Below are 22,090 nucleotides of genomic sequence, written 5' to 3'. Positions count from 1 at the left end.
GAACAGAAAGAGAGGGAGAGAAAGACAATTTACATTAGTTTACATTCAATGTGTATTTGATACTTGATTAACAATTAGGAGATACACTTGTGTTTTCCTTAAATTACCCTTATTATTGCATGCAAGAAAAAACTGTATCAAAATGCAATTAAAAACCATTTTTTAAAATCAAATATATATTAAGTTATTACTCCCTCTGTTTTTAAATAATTGCTCTATTTCTCCATGCGCGGAGTTTTAGGAGAAATTGGATAAACTAATAAAATATGGAAGTAGTGGGGTTGGTGGAATAATAAAAAATTGTAAAAAGCAAAAGTAGTGGAGAGAATTAGAGGAGAGAGAATATGAAATTAATAAAATATGATTCATGGTGGGTCCAATAGGTGAGAAAAATTAATTAATTATTGTAAAAGCTTTTCAAATAAGAAAATGGAGCAAGTATTTAAAAACGGCCGAAAATGGAAAGTGGAGCAAGTATTTAAAAACGGAGGGAGTACATGTTATTCAATATGAAGAAACATAAATTAAATTAAATTTCATAGTAGGATTTCATAACTAAGTTCATAAATTTAGAACCATTCAACATCCCCACAGAAAACAAAGAAATTAAACTTCTTACAAATCAGATAGTTCTTAAGTTAATTAAAAAAACAACAACATTCAAATGCAAATATTCTTTCATTATTAAAACTTCTCTAGTTAGGATGCTTCTCATATATGCGAGCCTCAGTCGCGTATATCATCATTGATGTCAACGCTTTTGACCTCTGCATGATTGTCTGATGCCTCATCTGAAGTACATTATTCTCTCAGCAATCGTAATATCTAAACTCACATAAAGATAAATTGATAAGTGCATAGTCAGTCAACAATAATACAAATAAGTTAAAATTTTGTGAAGGATGTTGAAAATAACCTCAACATAAGGTTCGATTTGCATCTTTAGAGCCTCATGCCCCTCCTTAATCCTCAAAAATGCAGCATATAACCTAATAAATAAAATGTATGGCAAAGAAAATTATAATCTTCTTCATTGTTTTGATAAATTTAAAAGTAAGATTAAATTAGACTATAACCTGTCATATCTTTTTGCCCTGAAAATGGCAAACATATCTTCAATGATCGCATTGAACTTTGCCATTCCCATACTGCATATAAGAAAGTAATTTGTCTTATAATGATTACAAACAATAGAAGCATAATTTTTTTAAGTCTCTAAATAATATATTACACTAGGATAAGCTTCATTATTTATAACAAGTCTATCTCTACATATTTTGAAAATGACTAATTACTTAGTGAATTTGTAACATTTTTGAGTCGTAATGGGACCAAATATTTTAAAGATCGGGTAAATAAAAGTTAAAGGCAGCAATAAGAATGCATAAGTTTGTAAATATAATTAATAAGTTGTCACTTACGTAGCACTGCCTCCTTTCAGTTTTAGAATCAACCGTTCCACATTTACAAGATCTAATGGTTTGGTGTTTCTGTAACAAAAAATAAATAAATAAATAAATAAATAAATAAAATTAATAATTGTACATTAAATTTGATAAATATACCCATTAAAAATGCAACAACCAATACATATAAAGGGATGAAGTATATGAAATAATTAGAGTAGGCAACATATATTTGCAAAAATTAAAAGAAAGAGAAGAAAGCACAAATAAAAAAAGGTTTATAATTACAAGAGTTGTTCCAAATCATTCATGTAGGCTGCTGATGAAGGAAAGTATGCAATAATGATATTCTCGACAAAATTAGGCTGAGTATCTTCTAGCGACTCCACTTGTAAAAAGAACTCATCCACAATCCCCTGCATGTTAGAGCTAGATACTTAATATCTTACGGTAAAGCACATAGACTTGTATTAAATTTAAGCGAGTCTAATTTTGTTTATAAGGCCATAAATTAAAATTCTATATAAAACCATTATTTCAAATTCATTTTTCATTATATGATTTATTAGATCATGAGTAAATTGAAAAATAAAAAGCGGTATTGTTACCTAACTAATAATAGGGAAAAGTGGAAAGACCCTTAAGGAAGGCTTAACCCCGATTAAATAAATTACATTGTCACAACATATTTAAATTTATATTATTATAATATATAATCATAGAAAACATATTTGATGGTCGTCGCTCTCCCTCTTTCTCATCTTTTCCTTTTCCTTTCGATCCCCTTCCTTGTAGACATTTTATTTCCAATCTTTTGATCTTTATCTCATAATTTCACTTCATTATTTTTTTTTAAATCAAACTTTAAACTCGTCATATACTAGTGTGTCGAAATTTTCATCTTTCATCTATCCTTAACAATTAAAAAAAAAATAAACTATAAAATTAAGAAAATAATTTATCCCACAAGCAAAAAAACTAGTTTTGTTATGAAATATCGTGTGGATGACCATTATCCTCGTTTGTATCATTCCGGAACAATCTAGATAGGGTTTATATTCTTATCCTATCAAGCCCTAAATATATTGTATGTATATATATATATGCCTTATCATATGGAATGAAATACACAGATTTATTCTCTCCTCAATTCTTCCCTTATTCTCTTTATTTCACAACACGTTATCAGCACCGAACTCTAGCCAATTGAGCAGATTCACATGTTGTTGATATAGTTCAATTCGCACCATAACTCTAGATTGATTTCAATAGCAATTTTACAACATTTAAAACGACAATCCAAGGTAAGCCTAAACTTTGTTATTATCAAACTAATAGTTGAATAATTTTACATACTTTAACAGATCGACATGTATATATTTGATGGATGTATTCTAGTTAACAATTTTGATGAAGACTTATTTTGATATGGAGTAAAAATCTCGCTTTTTCAATTGTCCTTTAATGATGATTGTTTTTATTAATTTGGTTATATATGCTTTCATACTTTATGCCTTTATATAGGATAGGAATATTACATAGATATTTTTTGCTTCTTGGATTGATAGATTATAGGAATATCATGTAATACACCCCATGAGAAATCAACCACGGTCAAATTATTTGATTAACATGCGTCTCATCTATCATAATGGATTTTCGGGAGCAGGATGCGTCTCGTTACGTTTAATATATCTGCCATCAAGTTGAATAATTGTAGGATGATTGATTTTATTTTTATTTTAATTTTCAAGTCTCCGATTATCTAAAACTATTTAGATTAATATGGAGTTAACAATGTTTATTATTGCTTTGTGGCCTAAGAAATATGCTATTAGTTAATAAGCCATATTGAAGCTGGGTTAGGCAAATATCACACTACTTTTGGTCTAAAAATTTTGCTCTTCTTTTAGTTAATTAGCCATGTTGATGTGATTATGTAATCATACGTTACTGTTAGGAATTTAGGATATATTTACGTACCATATATTATTCTATAATTATCACATCTATTGTATATATCTTTAGTCAATGTATACTTACCATAATACTAGTTGTTAGTTAGCCTTTTAGGATAATCAATATTTATCCCATATATTCAGGGACTTCATTAGTATATTTTGTGCCAAACTCCTAGCTTGTATTTTACATTGGTTTATCACTACATCTAATCATTTAAGTGTTGTCGAATGTGAATTATTTATTGACCAAATTTTGATATAATTCGACTTTTTCAAGGTATTATATATGCCGATTATTTGATACGAATCATAAGTATATGCGACTGATTTGTGATATTTTTATTCTACTGTGATTAAAAATCTTTGCACTATTTTGTAGCATATATTTTTTATATGTGGTGTCATAATTAAATTAATTGACCACGTGGATGTTTTAATCTGTTGATAGGAAATTATGTTGTATAATCAGTAGTTGATTAATGAATTATAATTGTGATGATAAATTGATGAGTAATAATGACTACTACTCGTCTACTACATGATTTTTAACATAGTGGGTAAAGATATATAATGTACTGCTAGTAAAGTGGTAATTTGCAATATCTATAATATATTGCATGCATACTCTAGACGATAAGAGATGAATTATTCAACTCTATACTAATCCTATTGCTAGCCATTCGTTGTAACTATAAGTATCTATGGGGCATATCTTATTATAGTATATATCTAGCTATCTTTTGTATTATTAGCTTTAATCCAGTATATCTAGTCAGACTTGCCATCGCTTATATTAGAAATAAGTTTCCGTTGATTATTGAAAGTAGTATCATTCCCCAACTCTTTCATGGTATCACATCATTGTATTATACATCTTTCCATTATTCTCGTATGAGAATTTTTTTAGATTTTGTTCATGTACATATATTATAATTACAATTAAATTGAACTGAGTATCATGATAATATTATTATTTAAGTTGACTGATATAGTTTTATAAAATATATTGTCATGATTTTGATGTGTGATTGAATTCAATAGTATTTGATGTTATATGTTTACGTAAAATTGAATTATTGGAATGATGAATTTATTTTAACATGAAATTCTTGTATATATGGACGTGAAGTTATCTAAATTTATGAAGGCAATGCATGGTCAAAGACCATCAAGAATAATACAATAACATGTATATGACCTAAAAAAAAATTACTAATAGTTTCTAAAATATACTGACTAGATTATCTATCATGTTAAGATATATATATAAAGTTTTTAAGGAGTTGATGTAGCTTTCTTTTGGTTGAATATTTTTTAATAGCAAACTCTATGTGAGATCAAATTGATGAATGATAGCTAACTAGACTCACTAGCTCATTCCCAGAAGTGAATGAGAAATTGCATGATTGATAGAAAACTAATAAGCATGTTTGCATGATGTTCATTTAATTAATTATATTATTCATGAAAAAAAAAAATTCATAAGAACATCTATTGGAACAAGAAACAGCGTTATGAGTTCAAGAAATTAATCATGACATTATAAGCAACTTACTTACAAAATTTATTATGCCCATATTTATAAGAGATTAATATAATTGGGCAAGAGTTACGGTTTCACTTTATAATTATGATTGATACATGCATTGATAAAAGAATTTATGCCTTAAAATTTGGATGAGATTTAATGTTGGATTCATTTTATTCCCCATATGCAAGGATTAGGGGGACATTGTATTCATTCCATTATTTTATGTAATCCTTGCACATAAATAATAAAATATATTGAAGGTAAGTTTGATATATACATTAACTTAAAAATCAATGATTTATTAAATAGAAGTGGCCACATGTTAATTAAATATTTTGAAATGATACCATCCTGAAGATGGATATAAATAAATGTCATTGATCATATACTAATTGTTATTGCTCCAATTAAAATTGATGTCCCAGATGGACAACACAAATTGTTGATGAACCTATAGCGTGCCTGAAGTGTGATAGATCAATAGAATCTAAAAATATATAATTAAGAATCTTCGAAAAGGAAAGGAGCCACTATGTACAATGACGAATTTGAGGAAGTGATAAACTACATTACATTTCTAGAAGAAATAACTTTTAGTAAAATTCTTAAGTTCCATGATTATATAAAAGACTCCAGAAGAGTATAAAATATCCAACAAAATAAATATGTATCAAGTTTATAGTTTAAACTCCAGTAGAGTATGAGTAATTATTGGATAAAATATTAATTGATTGTCTTGCCAATTGTATAAAGAAACACATGTTGGTGTTATAATATCACATCATATTCATGGCCATGCATAAATTAAGTTTAATAAAGTGATCACTAGTGTTGGAAAACTGACCAGAACTCAAAGTTAGAAAAGTGATTGGATGTGATAATTAAATTAGGCCATCCGGGTTTAATAATTACCCGTTATGGAAACCTGAAGTTTCATTTGATAATGTGCTGACGCTCTCTTAATGTTAGATATATAATGAATTGAATAGCAAGACATAACTTTGAGATTGAGCTATATATGGATTATGATTCATAATAACTTGTATTGAGGAAAATTTCAAGAGTTAATAGATTTTGATTTTTTTTATTAAAAGAGTAATGGGTGACCAGAAGTTCACCATCCAAAATAACTTATATATTATTATCAACTATCAGGTGACCAAAAGCTTACCAAATACACTATTTAAGTCTTTAAAGATCCAGAAAATCACCACCTAGTAGAATTACAAGCAAGTGATTTATGTTTGTATAACAATTCTTTTGATTGGGGCTATTATATGTCAGCACATAAGAATTAAGAAAGAAGCAAATTCAACTGCACAACATATGTCTCCCCATTGATGTTGAATTATTGATCTCCTGAAGAGAACAAATTATGAAAGATTTAATAATAAATACATATGCGTTATGCAATGTATAATGATTTAAAATTGCTCTCTAGAAGAGATAAAAGCTTGTTTAATATGATTCTTCTGAGAGATAAATTTTGTTGATTATGATCCTCCCATGAAATGAATTTTATTACAAATGTGTATACTAAGTTGGTGAAGAATTGTGATGCCCCTATATATGAGAGATTTTACCAACTTAGGGGGAGAATTGGAGTAAGTTGGCAAAAATTAATTAAACTGATGATCCGTATATAAATAATGGTAATTTGAAATGTTTTCTAGCCAACTTTCGTCCATATGCTATCAAGATATGTTGCACATTTATGATTTGATTTGTATTCAGTTATGACTCATGTTGCATAGCGTTGAAGATACATTTTGGTCATATTAATTATGTGCATACATTGAGATAAAATCTTGCCAATTGTACTTGAATCACTACACCTGAAGTGTATGTTGTATATGATCGGTTCCAAAATAAAGATATGTTTAATAGATATGATATTTGGCAAGATGGTGCAGTTAACACTAATAGTGTAATAGTATATAAATATCATAGTGAATGAAATACCCTAAAAGTGGTATAGATATCTGAATGATTATAATAGATGGTCTATGATGTAAGAAAAATTATGATGGTACCAATGAAAAATGTATTCAGATATCATTGTCAAAATAGCATGCAAATAAAAGTTGTATCTTAAGGAATTATATGATGATACCGGTATATGATGGAACCGATAAATTATGCATATGCATGATATAATGGACTAGTGAATAAGGGATCTGAAATATATTTCCATTTTAATGTCGACATAATGATAATAAATAAAGTTTATCATGGACCAGAAGTCTAATGAAATATGGATTTTAAAATCCACACTGTACAGTGTCTTGTATTATTTTCGAGTCCTATGTATGCTCATATGCATGTGTTAGTAATAGGTTACTGGATTATTCATTGCATATGTTCGAAGTTGTTAGATGCATTACTTATTGCATTATTTGTTTAATATGTTATCATATTTTCTATATCTCATATTGCATGCATTACTTTCTATACAATAATTGTGGTGTATGTCAATGTTCATTCAAAGTATAGTAAGACATATTTATTTGATGAAAAATGAGAAAGAGAGATTTATATTCCAATGGGCTTATAATTGTGATGAAATTATTGATGACGACGATTTAATTGCATGTTATGAATCATGTAAGAAGATGAGTTCCCGAAGAACTTATAAACGACGCATTTATATATCCAGCCCTACAAAATTTATATTTTGAATATTGTAATTATTATTAAACTTTTAGTCTATGTGACTGAATCATTGACATCTCAACCTGAAGTTTGAGCATAAAAGTGTTATTAGTAATGAGAATTACTATTTGTATATGAAAGAGAACTATCGTGTCAATTATTAATATTCTAAAGAATCAACAAGATACTTTATGAGTGAGACTGTTTTATCATGGTCCAGAAGAACCATGGTCAATATATATAATTACATGTGTTATATTATACAAAATTGAAAAAATCAATATTAATAATATCATGTGTTTCCATATTATTATTAAGGAATGTTTAATCAAATAATAATGATCATCAATTTCTATTATTCACGGCCTCCAGAAGAAGGCATAAGTATAATGGTTAAGGCAACTTTAAACAGAGATTTCGAATGAAATTTGGACAAACACATGTATTATTGTTATAGGTTTGGTGATATGAAGACTCACTTGTTCGCGTAAAGATTTAAAGATTTGGGAGGATCGAAAATCAAGGAATGATACCATTCTGCATCATGTGAGAAGACTCTCAACTACATTGGATAAATTGCATTAGAAGACCTCAAGTTATGTATTCATCAGGAGGAGAAATTACGCACTGCACACTTTTTCCCTTAACCATGGTTTTCGTCCCATATTGGGTTTTCCTGGTAAGGTTTTTAACGAGGCAGCATTTTGAGCGTATTACGAAGAATGTTGTACTCTTTTTCCTTCATTAAGTTTTTTTCCCCACAGGGTTTTTCCTAATAAGGTTTTAACGAGGCACAATCTTCGATAATGGACATCCAAGGGGGAGTGTTATGAAATATCGTGTGGATGACCATTATCCTCGTTTGTATCATTCCGGAACAATCTAGATAGGGTTTATATTCTTATCCTATCAAGCCCTAAATATATTGTATGTATATATATATATATATGCCTTATCATATGGAATGAAATACACAGATTTATTCTCTCCTCAATTCTTCCCTTATTCTCTTTATTTCACAACAAGTTTATCCTTTTTATTTCTTTTTTCTTTTTTTTTAACAATAACGTAGTTTATCCTTAAGTGATTAATTAATTACCTAAATTTCTTTGGTTGAGGACCTATGACACTCATTTCAATGGTGTTTAAGGTTTTTCAATTGTATACATGCACCCAATGTTGACCTTTTTTTTTTTTTTTTTTTTTTTTTTTTTTTTTTTTTTTTGCAAATGTAATGATTTAGTGTCTTTCATATTATTTTTTAATAAGTGAATCATATATGTATAAGTATTATTTATCTCAAATAAACTAAGCAACTTATTGAAATTTTAATTATAAGCCATCTAATCCATGCAAGTAGAATTAAATTTTTATCATAGCCATTGTCAATTCTTGATCTTGAGGGGCCACTTAATTTCGTTATGCAAGTACACAAACAAAATCACATAACAATTCATAATATAGAAGAAATTCAAAAATCAAATGAATAAAAAGTTAAGAATTGAACCTCAGCAATCAAGAATTGTCTCTTCTCCACTAGTTGCTGGCGCAAAAGATCCTTATTATTCATCTTGATTTCAATCGATCTCACAATTAAGGCAGCAAAATGATCAGAGAGAAAATAAGTGAGCTTGGACTGAAAAAGAGCACGCACATTTGAGGGTTATATATAGTTGTATCAAGATATTAGAGTTGCGAATATGTACAAAACTCATTAATACAGTGGATCGGTTCAGATTCTGTTTGTCAAACCATTTTATTAAATGTTTTCATTTCAGTTTCTGTGCATTATATTAATTGAATATCTTATGTGATTGATATCAATTAATTAGAGTCATTAAAGCAAAATCCAAACTTCCAACTGATTTATCACCACAAAATTCATGTTTTCATGTTGCCACTCTCACTAAGTAAACACTCTAATTATTGTCGGTTAATAAATTAGTCATAGAATAACATGTAATTTAGATCTTTCTAGAAAGAAATATATGACGCAAAAAATGATAACTTTGATATTTGATTTACATCAATGGATTACAACATTAGAGGGGTAGTGGTGCTTATAAAATTGGAATTGGCCTTATACTAGGTTACCAGTCAAGAATATATGCATGAGACACACATTTTGGCTTGAAAAATGTCATTGATTTAAGACATGATTTAGATCAAATGGCATAACCATTATTTAATTGCGACCTGACAAGTGAATTCTAATAATCATTTTGAAAATAAATATATCCACCTTAATTAGTGCATAAAATACCAATTTCACTTTTGTGAACACAAATGTCTCTTCATATACATTGATTAGAAGCAATTAATGTACATCAAAAGTTTTAATCAAATCTTAAAATCAATTTTCATGTGTCGAATTGAATGAAATACCTTAATAATTAATACATACTAGTAATTAAGGGTGTGAAACTATCAAGAACTGAGAATCAGACTTTGTTATTCCGTTATGGTCTGGTCTTTACTAAACCTTGATTCGGGTTTTTGATCCAGTTCAGTCTAATCTAAACCTGGAATTTTCAACTTACTTGATTCGGGTTTTTGATCCAGTTCTGTCTAATCTAAACCTGGAATTTTCAACTTAATCAGGACCAGTAACCTGGATTTTTAAGAAAAATACAATAGAAAGCTTTTATCTTTGTGTTGGAAATTTGCAATAATAAAAGTTATGGAGTAAATTTTTAGGGAAGTCAAATCTTTACAATAGTGTAGCCTTTTATCGATTCTTAAGGTTTAGAAAACTCCAATTCCCATTTCTCTCTTCCTTTGCTCCTGTTATACCATTCCCAAACCCTATCGCGGGATTCTCTTGTTGCCACCTTTTTTGTTGTTCTTATGCTCTACTTGCAGGGATAATTAGGTTTGTGCTAGCTAGGATCTTATTGTTCTATTCAATTTTTAAAAAAAATGATCACGAGTTGATATTTTTTATAGATGGGTTTGTCAAAAATCTCAAGATTTGAGTCCAATTTGGCAAGTATAATTACGATCACATTAGAAAAACATTGGCCCCTCATTCCTGTGAGAACATCGGCTTAAACTCTCTCACATACAAGTTCAGCGGTCCAAAACATCTCCTTGTACCCTATTAATTCAACAACAAACCCTTTGTTTTCTCCTATGCTTTCTCGGTTATTTTTTTTTTTTACAGATGACCTTTTATTGTTTTTCAAAAAAATTGATCAGAGTTGTCAGGTGATTACGAATATTCTGAAAAGATTCTACACTGTGTTAGGTTAACAGCTAAATCTTGAAAAATCGCATTTAAAGGGCAATCCTAATACGTCTTTTTCGGAACAACAAAGTTTTAAGAACCTCTTGGGAATAGGGTAGGTTGGCCCGTTTGGGACACATTTAGGGATCCCTATTGATATGGTCGGGGAAAAAGGCCAAAACTTATCAAATTATAGTGGATAAACATTGGGAATAGGATTTCAACCTGGAATACAGTTTTTCTGTCACAACTACCTTATATTGAACTGTGTTGATGGCAGTCACTTCACATGTTATATAGCGCTTTGAGATGCCTGCTTCAATTGTGAATAAGGTGGATTCTTTATTATCAAGGTTTTTCTAGGCTATCAAGGAGCATAGGGGTATGCATTAGGTTGATAAAGACACCATGCATCTCCCGAAAGGATTAGAGGGTTTAGGAATTCATAGCTTGATTTCTTTCAGTGAGCTTTATTAATGAAACAAGTTTAGAGTATTAGTCACAATCCACAACTTCTGCTTTCAAAGGTTTGTACGACTAAATTCAAGTCTCCTATTCATGGAAGAAATCATGTGTCGTTCAAGTACAAAGGTTACTCTTTCAAAATGTGCGATCTGGCACTGGATGGAAATATGCTTGTCAAGGGGTGTGGTTGGAAGGTGGGAAATGGAAAGTCCATCGTAGCAGACAAGGATAGATGGATGGCGGCTAAGGTGTCGTACACACTGAACAGGCTTACATCGATAGCCAGAATGCAAATTTCGCGCGATGCTGGTTCAGGCTAAGAATTGGGGGATCAAAGATTTTTTTGGAGCCATTGTGCGGTGGCTAGAATCAAGCTAAACTTCGCAACTATTTTGAAGTTAGGGATGTCTCTGTTATTAGGAGATGAGCTTGGAGATGCCAGATCATAATACAAAGGACTATCTGTACTAGGCATATCATAAGTCGGGTTGTTTTACGGTCAAGACGGGGTATGATTTTTTAAAATAAATTAATCTAGATATGTCTGCTATAAGTTCATTGAATTGACAAAGTCTTATGGTCGTGGAACATTCTCCCGAAATTGAAATTATTTATTTTAGGGTTGAAGGCATACAACACCTTTTTAGGTTATGTAAGTTTGCTAAGGATGCGTAGAGGGGTGGCATTTAAATCCGCTCAGAAGTTAATGTAAACCAGTCTTGTCTAGACTGGATTCTGTACTTGTGGACACCTACATTCGGCCTCTTGTCCCAAAATGAAGTGCAATAATGATACAAAAACTTGTTCTTCAAGCTAGATCAAAGTTGAAGTGTTGAGGGATATCAAATGTCATATAAAGTAAGTTTTGAGACTTCAATCCGCTTATTAATTAGGCTTGAAGTATACTCGCACATAATTAATCTTGATTAATAATAGACCTAAACACGTCAAATCATGTGCTTAGGACTAATGGACCTTACAAACTAAGCCAAGCAATTAACCAAACTTCATAAAATCTGTGCAAGGTCTATATATGTGGATAGCACTTTTAAAGAGCTTTCCAACTTTGTTATAAGCCCAATTCTGACTTATAACGAAATGGATATAATCAAAACAATAAACTAGGCCCAAAACCGACACCCTTTAATAAATCGGTCGTATCTTTAAATCCACAAAAGCTTTTGAACCAACTCCGATTGATTTGGAAAGTAGACTCCAAAGCTTCCAACGCTATTTTATTTGCCTCATTCCGAATTCTGAGTCAAAAGTTATGTAAGTTTTACTACACCGCATATTTTAACAAGGCAAGTCGGACACGCATGGTTGTTGCGCGAGACTCCTAGCTAGAGTTGCACACAACACCTGAGCACAACTTTCTTTATTGCATGTGGCCCTTGACGTGACGTTACTTAAACCCTAACCCTAGAGTCCTACACCTATATAGGGGTCACGATTAGACCTCAATAGACTAAAAAAACTCTAAAAATTGCCTGCAAAGTTCTTAAACCCTAATCTCATATATCCTCATATTATTCTCATAATACTCTCATACTACTTTTCCCCTCTTTCCCAAACACATTCAACCGTAATTAATTTATTCGAAGTTTTTAGAGGTTAAGGTGAAAGAGGAAGTCCATAAACACGCAAGACGGAGGTTTAGCTAAAAGGAGAATGATTAGTTTCCAAAGCACTTAGTTAAATCACTTTCCTAACTTCTCTACACCCCTTTTTAACAAAATTCCTAACTTCGCTACACCCCTTTTTTACAAAATTCCCACCGTACAGAAAGAAAATTTTTTTAAAAAAAAGAAATTAGAGGTCCAAGAGAGGAGATAATACATACAGTAATTGAGAACAGGAAACCAGCCAATGTCACTAAAAAAAAAAAAGGTTATGGTGTTATAAAAGAGATTTATACCTCCAACATTGTTTTAGTAGCACATACTCCATAGCATGATAGCATTACATAACATTCACAACATTAGTAGTACATAACTATACATGACCTTAATAACTATAAAAATTTCGCAAATGAATACACTGAAGGGAGGCATTCAAATCTGGTTAGGTTATTGAGCATGAACGACAATTGGCTGCAGCTGATATTTACATGATCAGAGCTTGAAGCCGCGGCAACATCTTGATGTCTTCAGCTTTTCATTGACACCAGAAAAAATGATAGCATCATTGCAGAACATCGATAGTTTGATTAAATTTTCCTATTTCATATTTTTGTCATTTCCAGTTTCGGAAAGTTTGGATCAAACCAACTAAAATAGAGGGTTGATCCAATAATTTGCAGAAATACAATTTTGAAAGTCAGGAGCGCTATTTCACCAGCAGTGTCAGCTTTTGTACAGTAGAAAATAATAGCTGATGATGGCTGCCTAAAAATATCTAGAAAGCTTCGTTGCAGCTTTATATTTTCTAAACAGGACTCAAAGAAATGAAGAAAATCAATATTCAATACCCTGCTATGTTTGTTTCTTTGCTTGATTTCTTCTCCTCGATTTCAGATCAACGACTATGATTGAGATGTTATCAGAACTGTTTCTCCCAATAGCAAGCTGTCTGAGATTGTCAGCAACCACTTGTGCAGGACAAATATCACTGGATACTGTGGACCTTCGCATTCGCCTAAGGAGGCGGCGTGCAACCTCGCCTACCTCATCATTTGACATGACATCCCAAAGCCCATCACTTGCCAATATCAAACACTCGTCTTCATCACTTCTCGTCATGAAAGTGATCTCGGGCACTGGAATTATGTAAGGGCTCATATACCTATCACCTGAAACAGAAGTAATGCAGCACATTAGAATCCAAAAGCAAAGCCAAGTAGCTAATATATAAGTTTAATGCAATCAACAGTTCAAAATCTGAGTAATAAGTGAACGAGAGCTTGTATCTGAGGACAGGTTTCTTAGATATCTTTGAAGAAAAGAACAATGAACAAGAAAAGACTTGAATTGCAAGCAGTCTATATAGTACGGAGTAGATACACATCGTCATACTTGAAGCTCTACGATGGTTTACAACTTTTATGCCCACCTGACAACCAATTTGGTAAAAAGGTTTATATATTAAGTACTTGGTTTGACATTATTTTGTTGTTATCCTGTTACTTTGTCAGAACTCCAGAGTAACAAACAGGTAGCTGTACAAGTTAAAATCCCATCTCCGATCAAAAACTAAAGCATCCTCAGAAGTAGTTAAAGACTTAAATTAATCAAGGGACTCCGGCAAGCAAAGAAGTGAGCCTGTAGTCAAAGAAATTATAAGGGAGCAACTGCTTTGAAAAGCCTAGTCCTTTGCTTAGCAATTATTGATTCATAAGCAGGGTAGGGCCAAATCCATTTACTAAGGCTTCATTGAGCTAAGTTCCTTCCCTACTCCTTTTCATTCATTTTTCCTAGTAGGGAAATTCTTATTCGCAATGATGTATTGCATTGCCTTATGATAATGCGTTTCCTAAATACAAGAGCCATAGTGACTTGTTGAAGTTCCACGAGAAGTTACGAGAATGCAAGTCAGGGCCAAAATATACCAAGCTTAGTCCTTCACAAGAATTAAGGATTGCTCTCTATCAACACACACAGAATTGAGATCAACAAAGATTTTCTGGTATTGCAGAGACAGCAATAGATGACAGGTGCAGCCTTTATTTTATTTTCAGTTTTTTACTTTTTTTTACTCCGGTTTGTTGTCCCAATGTAAAAATTTAAAAATTATAAAATTATAAAAATTATAAAAATAAAAAATAAAAAATAAAAAAAAAAAAAAAAAGTTCTGCAGTGACTGGCAAGAAATGTGTACATTTAAACGGGTCATGTGAAGGAAAATTGTAAGAGTTAGTGAAGAAAAGGACCTATAGCTCGAGACATAGCAAGGACTCCAAGCACCCTAGCACCATGCCAGTTTATTACTCTCCCGCCCTCTCCTTCAATTCTCGATAATTCATCAGCTCTATCTGGCTGTAAAACACACAGACATGTTTTAGTGACAATCATAGGAAATTGCGAAATTGAACAGCTAATTAAATAGTTATTATACAGGTACTACTAGTCACCAAGAGCAGGCAATGATGAGCATGCAATTTTTAGGACTAAACACAAGATTTTTCAGGATATGCATGCATTGTGAACATGAGGACAGGTTTACAAGAGCACTCACCTAAAATGTGGAATGTCTATCAAAAACAGCTGACTTTTCTCTAGCAGACGAAATTAACTAATGGCAATTCATGTAGCGAAGTCTGCACCCACAAATGCAACTAACTGTAGGAATAGACAACATCTTACTGTGCAATGCTAATCCTGAGGTGCTTTTAGCACCCTTAAACTAAGAAATCATTTGCATATATATCAGACACATAAGAGAGATTAGGCGTCAACAACTTATCTCACCTTGTGATCAACAGTCAAAGGAATGGTCTGTGTCCTTCTACAAAGAACAGCCCTTGAATCCCCACAATTGGACAAAATGATCTGACAACCAGAAACAACTGCTACAACAGCCGTGGATCCAACCATCTCTGAGGCTTTAGCTTCTGAGACAACCTTGTCATCGGCTCTCCGGAAGCCACTGGAAAATACTTGTTTCCACTTCTTCTGCCACTCAAATCCATCAACTCCTTCCCCATTCAACTCCTCTGCTATAACCTCATGCATCTGCTCGGCACAGAAGTCAGCAACCTGCCAACAAAGGGAGGAAGGATTTTCACATCAACATATGGAAACACACTTATGTATATTGATTCTCCCATACAAGGGGTGGTAGAGAGGAGAAGGGGGGGGGGGGGATGGCAGAGTATATGTGACCTGTGTGGCCTAAACTTCACACACTGGGTCTCAAGTATGAACATGATTGACAAACTTCCGTGCACTCATTATAGTAGCTATCAAACATTCACTTTGCCAATGTTTCATCAGTTTAATTAAAATAATCCAGTATTTGCCATGATATACCAATGTGTATATCTTACAAGAATACAAGATTATGACACTCAAACCACATGCTGAACTCAGGATTAAAACTAAAAGGGAATAGCACAAGCCACATTTTTAACTGAACCAAAAAAATTGGACAACCAATAGAAAGGGGGGAAAAAAAAAACGAATTCTCTAGATGAGCTAGCTATATTTATTTATTAACATATTACTCCCTCTATAATTTTACTACATACCTGCTTAAAATGTCAGGGACTTATTTTCAAAATTAGAACATTTTACCCTGTTTGGTGATATAGATGTATAAAAAATGCAGTCAAGTGGAATCTTGTGAAATTTGTTATAACATTTATTTTTAGAATATCAACTTTAAGTCAGATCTAATATGTAACCAAATATATATTTCGTACATCCACCTATACAAAACCGTGAATTACAGATTTTAGCTGTGAATAAAGATATTGTTCTGGATGTTCTCTTACAAAGACTTCTATATACATAGTTTTACAAAGTATAAGCACATATGGAGTACTCTAGAATTTCCTTCTTCACACTTTCAACAAAATTGTAAGGATATGTAGACTTCCGATTATTTATATAGTATATGTCTTTGCTGCTTAATGGTTAATAAAATGGAAATATTAAATTTCATAGGAACCTTCCTAATATTCATATTAGCTGGAACATCGTGTTGGGTTGGTCAAAGCCATCATAATTTACATGTAGCAGTTGGAAGCTAAAAAGCAATCAAGGTGGCTCTCTTAATGGAGAGATTTAGATCCATCCACATCCAGAAAAAGATTATCTATGTTATTGTATTCTAATGAACTTTCATTGACCTCCTTATTGCCTGCCACGTATGAGTCTAGATGTTTAATTAGCTTAAACAATACCAAATGTCTGGTCATGTACTTTTAGCATTTGTTTAATCTTAAGCTAATCAACATCCAACCAGAAGCGGAAAGAGATCAGCTCAGTCAACTTTTGAGAAATAAGAAAAGATCTAAACATAGAATACACATAATTAGTAAGTCTAGATTTTTCGTTTACTATATCCTCGCTGGTTCCTGTTATTTTACCATTGAAAACGCTAGCTTACCATAAATCTTTATTTTTAAAGATGACTTGCCTATTTTATAACTGGTATTTAAACTATCAGGTCTACCATGAATGAGTACGCGTACAACCCAAGAAACTACCAAATAATGAAGCTTTTAAGTTTTAAGCATGAAACCAAACTACACACCTTTCAAACAAGAAAAAAAATATACACCAGGAAAGGGGAACAAAATTATCCTCCTCCAACTGATGTACAGCTAAAACAAGATCCAGGTTGCCACAAGGTTGGAAACTACAGAGGTTCTGAAAACCAGATACTACGAGGTAATATATAGTAATAAGATACTTAAAGGAGGAAAAGAAAAGAAAAGAAAAGGCAAGTCCAAGGAACCAATAGCCAACGGCTTAGGACGGGAACAATAACACGTGGCTGCTGCGGGATAAAGGTGCCGTCAATTCTATTTAATTTGACCTTAAGAAAGCTCAACACTTGCAAATTCCTTATCACCATGTTCATAGACCAATAACAGGATGCAAAAATTCCAATAGTTTACCAGCTACTATATTTATGATCACAACATAGCAATTTAAAATGCTCTCTGATTATTCAGGTAAAGAATCTTTTACAGTACACACCAATCCCAACATAAATTGGTTCAAGCTAATAATTACGAAGTACATATATATTTAACAGTATCAATCAAGGATTCAAGGATCAACCAAGATTGTTCTTTCTTCCATCCAAAGAAGTCATTTTTGGCAGATTTCCACAATTGATTAGACCAATTACTCAGCAGCTGTCATCTACTTCATCACTGCAATATAGTATACCCGCGATTCCATTTCTACCTAAGGTTAAGCCGTTAAGGCCATTTATATCCTATTCCCATAACGCACAAGGGAATAAGCATCATGATTGGTACTCCTTATACATAGTGAATAACAAAGTTAACCGTAATTGAGTAAAATTTCAACTTAGTATCATTGACAATTTCCAAATGTGGTTATTGGAGGCAGTTCCTAGATTTTCACAATAATTCAATCATTGCAACAACTTGACACTCACGAAAATTTCTTCTTCCTGTTTAAAAAGATTCAAACTGACTGATTTCTTCACATATTTCTCTATTCATACACATAAAATTACACCAAAATAGATTATCATGTTTCATAGAACACCCACAGTTTATTCTTTATTTAGCTTTCTTTAGGTTTAGAACGAGCCGCAAAGAGCAGTGATGAAGACGGAATTCAATCCCTCGAAATCATTACTAACTACGGGGTAGTAAGTAGTAACTACACACTTTGATCGCCTGATCTACATAGAATGCTCAAATTCCAACTAAATCATCTAATATTTGCAACGAGAAACCAAAGTCTACAATATTTATATCAGAATTTCACACCAAACCCCCAAAATTCACACAAAAATAAAATACTTATATTAACATTTGCATCACAGTTTCATACTTCGTATCATAGATATAAATCATTACTAAGATTATTTATTACCGCCTACCAAACAAGCCGTTAATAACAGTAATTCAACATCCAAGCATCCAACACGTCAAAATTCATGATATTATAAAACTCCATTTGTATATTAAAAAAAAGAGTGATAATAATTGGAAAGAAGAGAAAGAAGGAAGAATACCTCGGGACCACCATGACCATCAAAAACACCGAAGAAATGAAGAGGAGAGAGTTCAAGGGAGGTTCTAGAAGCAGGAGCAGTACAACCACCCACGTGGGAGCACGTGCTGGAGACAAACCCAGGGACCACCGCAACAGCGTCCTCCATTTCAGCTCTCCGACCAATTACACAGGTATATCCCCAGGTAACCTTATCATGTCTCCCAACACACTTCTCTCTCGCCGGAGATTCGCCGGAGATTCCAACTACTGTCTCCGAAATCTCGCCGGAACTTCCGCTGCTCATCGCCGACGACGACGAAGATGATGATGACGTCAACGCTTCTTCGCCGGAGAACATGGAGCTCTCGTCGGAGGAAGAGGATTCCATTGACGGAGGAGGAGAGAGAAAGTAGAGAGAGAAAGGAAGAGGAGAGAGAAAGTTGGGAGACGAGAAGAGAGGAAAGGGAGAAGGAAACAGGGGAGAATAAAAATTAAGAAAAGAAAAGGGGGGTGGGGAGTGACGAATCAGGAAAGGGCACGTGGAGGAGAGAGAAAATGGGTTTTTTAATTTTGGGGTTTTTTTTTATTTTTTTTATTTTGAATAAAAATGGAAAATGACTTGAAATTAATTTGGGATGATTAGATTTTGGGGAATAGTGAAAAGTCGTACTTGTTATTTCAGTGCTTTTTGGCTTGTCTACGCCACGTGTCTTTTTTCTTTCTTTTTCTTAGTATTAATTTAATGTCGGTTTTTTTTTTTTATTTGGGATCGTGGTTTTGAGCTCCAATCAGCAATCAGTCGTCACAATTTACACGACACTTTCGTAGATTAATTTTTTTTTAGCAATATAATTTTGTATACATTCCTTAAAATACAAACAAATTACTCTTCTTTGTCTCTAACGATGAAAAATAATACCTTAATTAATTTATTAATTAATTAGAATATTAGATCATGATGCATAAAAGGAAAAAAAAAAAATTTAAAAAACATGTTTTTTCGCGTTAAGATGTATTATAAAATCCAGAACAATAATACTACATCCGTTTCATATTATTTATAACGATTAGACATTTTTTATTCATACTTTATATCAAATAGTTGCAAATTATATGAAATGGAGGAAGTATTTTTTATCTTTACGTGATATAATAACGGGAAATAAAACTTGATCTTGAATGTACGTATCTGTATGCATCAACATCCATGGGAGATTTATCCAAGCTCTTGAAATGGAATGGCTTTCATGACATTGATTGCAATAAATTGTCGTGATTGAACTTTAATTTATATATTGCGGAAAGATCTGATTCATATACACATTTGTATTCGTTTCTAACCACGTATTTAAGAGATTGGGAATCTTAAGGACGGTAAAGAAGTGTGCTAAGCCTTGAGTATGAGGACCTCTGGGAGCTCAACCAATCTTCTATTGTTTTACTCTAGTTGTATTGGAACTACTTTCTCTATTTTTTTTTTTTAGTTGACGCCTTTTTATTATCACGCTTGTTAATGCAATCCGAAAAAAGGTCGAAAGCCTAAAAACGCATTTTTTAGTTAAAAGCCCAAACCCGACTCGGAAGAAGGTCGAAAGCCCGCTTTGGCCCGACAAAATCATTACTTTTTTGTGGGTTTGGGCACAAGATATCATGTTAAGACCCAACCCGATTTTTTATCACCTTTAATTTAGAGTAGTTTTTAACTTTTTTCTGCGAAATACTTTATATTTGTGATCTTGTGATTTGTACAATTTGTTATATACACCCGGGTGTACATAATAGGCTCTCCATGATTTGTTATCATGTTAAGGTAAAATGATGAATTTTGTTAAGGAAAAAAAAAAGATAAAATGATGAACTTTGAATTTTGTATAGAAAAAACTTTATTGTCAATGCTAACATGAATGTATTTTAGCCCTCGAAAATATAGTAGTCATGGCCCCATTAGCTTTTTGTTTCTAACTACGCTCCTGTCTATTATGCTAAGTGTTTTCTGGACTGTTTCTAGAAACAGAATCCTCCTAACCTTGTTAGGGTATTACAAGGTATATCAAAATATCCTAAAGCTACTATCAGATTGTCCAAATGTCCCTTAGGTCTGCCTAACAAAGGTATGTTTGAGGGCTCCGCCTTGACACTTGAGAACTCGCGCGGTCTGCAAACAGAGAAGATTAGCTGCCACGGGGGTGTGACCCGGGAAAGCCCATCCGAAATTTAAATCAATGAATGTACTTTATAGAGAGATAGAGTGTACTTAGAGAAAGAAAGTGGAGAGAGAAGGAGAAAGAATTAGAAAAAATCTCCATCATTAATGAATGATAAGCTATTTATAGTTGTACTTTTTAGATGGCAGCCTTGTACTTGAATGGACATATCAGGGCAAATCTATACTTTATTATGACTAATGATAGGCTGGATCATAGAGGAATATTTCGTCATTTCAGGTGCACTGGACTTATGACATGAAATAGGCCTAAACACTAAATATTACTAATAATTTGCTATATTCTACTGAAATCTGTTCAGAAGCTTAAAAAATCAGGATTTTACTTACGCGAAGATTCCAACCCATATATCCAAGGTATCCACAATAATGTAACCAGTAAATGAGTGATGACCAAGATTTTCACTCATTCTTTAAATCTTCCTTTGGATTCCAAAATATATACTACTAGGGTACGTGTCATATAACATAAGCATCAAGGGCCCACAACGTTTTTTAACTTGACCTTACTTTCATAAGTCAAGTTTATATCTTGGCACCTTTTGCTTATCGCCTACCCTCTAAACCTAGGCCTAAAAAACCTTCAAAAAAACTTTAAATAGCTACAATCTTAATTGTCCATTTGTACAATGTACTTCCAAATCGGACGGTTCAATTTTGTTCATTTGAAAAAACGTTTCGTTTCGTAATTAAAGTGAATTTCTATTGAGTGCACAACAGAACAGCTCATTACTGTGGACCCCATGCTAAAACAAAAGTCAACATCAAACGATGATACGTCGTTTTTGGTTATACCAAAAATCTTATTTGGGCTATTCATATGTTTACACGTTATGATGATTATGGCCCCGTTTATTTGACAAGTGTCCAAATTTTTTTCCTAAAGTTTCGGATTAAATCATTAAAGTACTAGTAAAGAAAAGGATTAGGAAAAAGAAATGTATACTAATCAAGATTTATACATTGTTTATGTGATTAGTCA

At 32.4% G+C, this 22,090-nt stretch overlaps 2 protein-coding genes across 2 annotated transcripts; both read right to left on the bottom strand.

Annotated features, from left to right (window-relative positions):
• Window positions 1–801: 801 nt before the first annotated feature.
• Window positions 802–1,828, bottom strand: LOC145578627 (histidine-containing phosphotransfer protein 4-like). Its single transcript, XM_081635922.1, has 5 exons — window positions 1,695–1,828; window positions 1,422–1,490; window positions 1,077–1,148; window positions 917–989; window positions 802–825 (listed from the first exon to the last, which is right to left on the bottom strand). Exons 1-5 carry the CDS (start codon window positions 1,826–1,828, stop codon window positions 802–804), a joined length of 372 nt encoding a protein of 123 aa, XP_081492048.1.
• Window positions 1,829–13,445: 11,617 nt separating this feature from the next.
• On the bottom strand, window positions 13,446–19,334 carry LOC145578626 (putative protein phosphatase 2C 6). The gene is made up of 4 exons (XM_081635920.1): window positions 18,904–19,334; window positions 15,648–15,935; window positions 15,110–15,215; window positions 13,446–14,032 (listed from the first exon to the last, which is right to left on the bottom strand). The coding sequence occupies exons 1-4, from the start codon at window positions 19,270–19,272 to the stop codon at window positions 13,716–13,718; spliced, it is 1,080 nt and encodes a 359-aa protein (XP_081492046.1). The 5' UTR covers window positions 19,273–19,334; the 3' UTR covers window positions 13,446–13,715.
• Between the last annotated feature and the right edge of the window lie 2,756 nt (window positions 19,335–22,090).

Source organism: Chenopodium album, chromosome 14 (genome assembly GCF_948465745.1).
Source record: "Chenopodium album chromosome 14, dcCheAlbu1.1, whole genome shotgun sequence".
In the NCBI taxonomy this organism is placed as follows: domain Eukaryota; kingdom Viridiplantae; phylum Streptophyta; class Magnoliopsida; order Caryophyllales; family Amaranthaceae; genus Chenopodium; species Chenopodium album.
The sequence above is the reverse complement of the archived record's forward strand: the minus strand, read 5'-3'. Positions and strand labels throughout refer to the sequence as shown.